This window comes from Aphis gossypii, chromosome X, assembly GCF_020184175.1.
Source record: "Aphis gossypii isolate Hap1 chromosome X, ASM2018417v2, whole genome shotgun sequence".
NCBI lineage: Eukaryota > Metazoa > Arthropoda > Insecta > Hemiptera > Aphididae > Aphis > Aphis gossypii.
Genome location: NC_065533.1, coordinates 9,589,523 through 9,591,138, shown reverse-complemented (window position 1 = coordinate 9,591,138; position 1,616 = coordinate 9,589,523). Strand labels below are relative to the sequence as shown.

Below are 1,616 nucleotides of genomic sequence, written 5' to 3'. Positions count from 1 at the left end.
TCTAAGTTAGTGTTATCGTCGGTATCGTCTTCGTCAGTTCCGCTGATCTGAGCAGGATGACGACGTTGCTGACTGCCCCTAGGAAAAAATACACATAGTTATAAGTTACGTCCAGAACTGATTTTAATAATATTTTATTGTTGTTGGCTGAAATACAACCTCCGCGTTTAGTATTTATTTGTTGCGTTGTACGGGAATACGTCACAGTTGTTTATTTCTCAAGAGTATTACAAACAAAATATATTTAACTAACATTTTTGATGAGTGCTGTCTATTATAATTGACTTTTAAATTCTGGGACCAAATATTTTATTATGTCTGGTAAACGCTCAAATTCAAAGCAATCGTCAGTAATCGTGTCGGCAGAACGACGTGAAAAAACCCCAAAAAGACAAAACATCGATGGTATTACAGAACCTTTGGACGACGTTGGTCAGTCAACCAGTAATATCAATGATGTAATAACATTAAGACGTGGACGTCGATCAAGGAGGCTAAGGTCGAGGAGCCGCAGGAGGCGTGGCCGATCGCGGTCTGGTCGCCGTCGGACAAGGAGACGTAGCGTCAGCGGTACCGAAGAAGACGAAGACGACGACTACAGCACGGACGCTGAAGAAGACAACGAAGATGACGACTCTTCAATGGTAGATGCGTCGTCTAGGAGAAGATCGAGAAGAAGGAGAAGTAGACGAAGGGGTGGTCGGCGACGTCGCCGTCCAGATCAGATCAGCGGAACCGACGATGATGATACCGATGAAAACACCGACTTAGAGACTACCGATGACATCGCATCGTCCAATAGTAGTAGCGTCCCAACGATGGCGGCCAGAGGATGTGGTAGACGCCGCAGGAGGAGAAGTAGGAGAAGGTCCTCAAGCAGGCGATCAAGAGGATGCAAGAGGAGGAGTAGGAGAAGGAGAAGAAGGGGTGGCTGTTGTAAAGCCAGTATGTCTAGCGTCGCTGATGGTGAAATGCCGGACGATTTGGCAGAAACGAGCGGAACAAATCACGGAACGAGCCACAACGAACCGGATACCGTCGCCAGCACTCGGCTCGTTGCCCGAAAATCGAGCTAGGTCGGACGTCCGGCTTCTATCTAGATTACAGAACGTTACCCTGTTTTAACTTAATTTTCCAAATGACTTTATGTCTTTTTAAACCCGTTTTGTTGTAAATAAATGTTCAAACAAATAAATTATAATAATAAAATAAAATAAATCATGAATAATTATTTATTCCAACGTCGAGATTATGCACAATACCGTTAATGTATATTATAATCATTTTATCCCGATTTTCTGAATAATTTATTTTTTCAGTATAAATTTATACCTACTTTACAGAAATTAATTAGCAAATGTACAGTGTACACTGTATACTTATGCATTTTTGTAGTATTGTAGTATTCAAAAACCCATTCTCAATTTGCAATTTCTTATAATTATTATAGATTATAAATATTGATGGGAATAAACAATAATTTAATCAACAACAATATTTTATGATACAAAAACTACAAACGATACGTTCATAAGTTATTTATAAAACCTTTGTAGGTGCTCAAGAAAACCACCCAAAACTACATTTTATATTTATAATTGTTTTTTTTTTTTGTA

General features: G+C 39.4%; 1 protein-coding gene across 1 annotated transcript; it reads left to right on the top strand.

Annotated features, from left to right (window-relative positions):
• Window positions 1–314: 314 nt before the first annotated feature.
• On the top strand, window positions 315–1,076 carry LOC126552325 (uncharacterized protein DDB_G0287625-like). Its single transcript, XM_050207016.1, has one exon. The coding sequence runs from the start codon at window positions 315–317 to the stop codon at window positions 1,074–1,076; it is 762 nt and encodes a 253-aa protein (XP_050062973.1).
• The last annotated feature ends 540 nt before the right edge of the window (window positions 1,077–1,616 follow it).

Bases quoted from the DNA above. Each gene is read 5' to 3' on its own strand.
- LOC126552325 (XM_050207016.1), top strand. From the start codon at position 315: ATGTCTGGTAAACGCTCAAATTCAAAGCAATCGTCAGTAATCGTGTCG.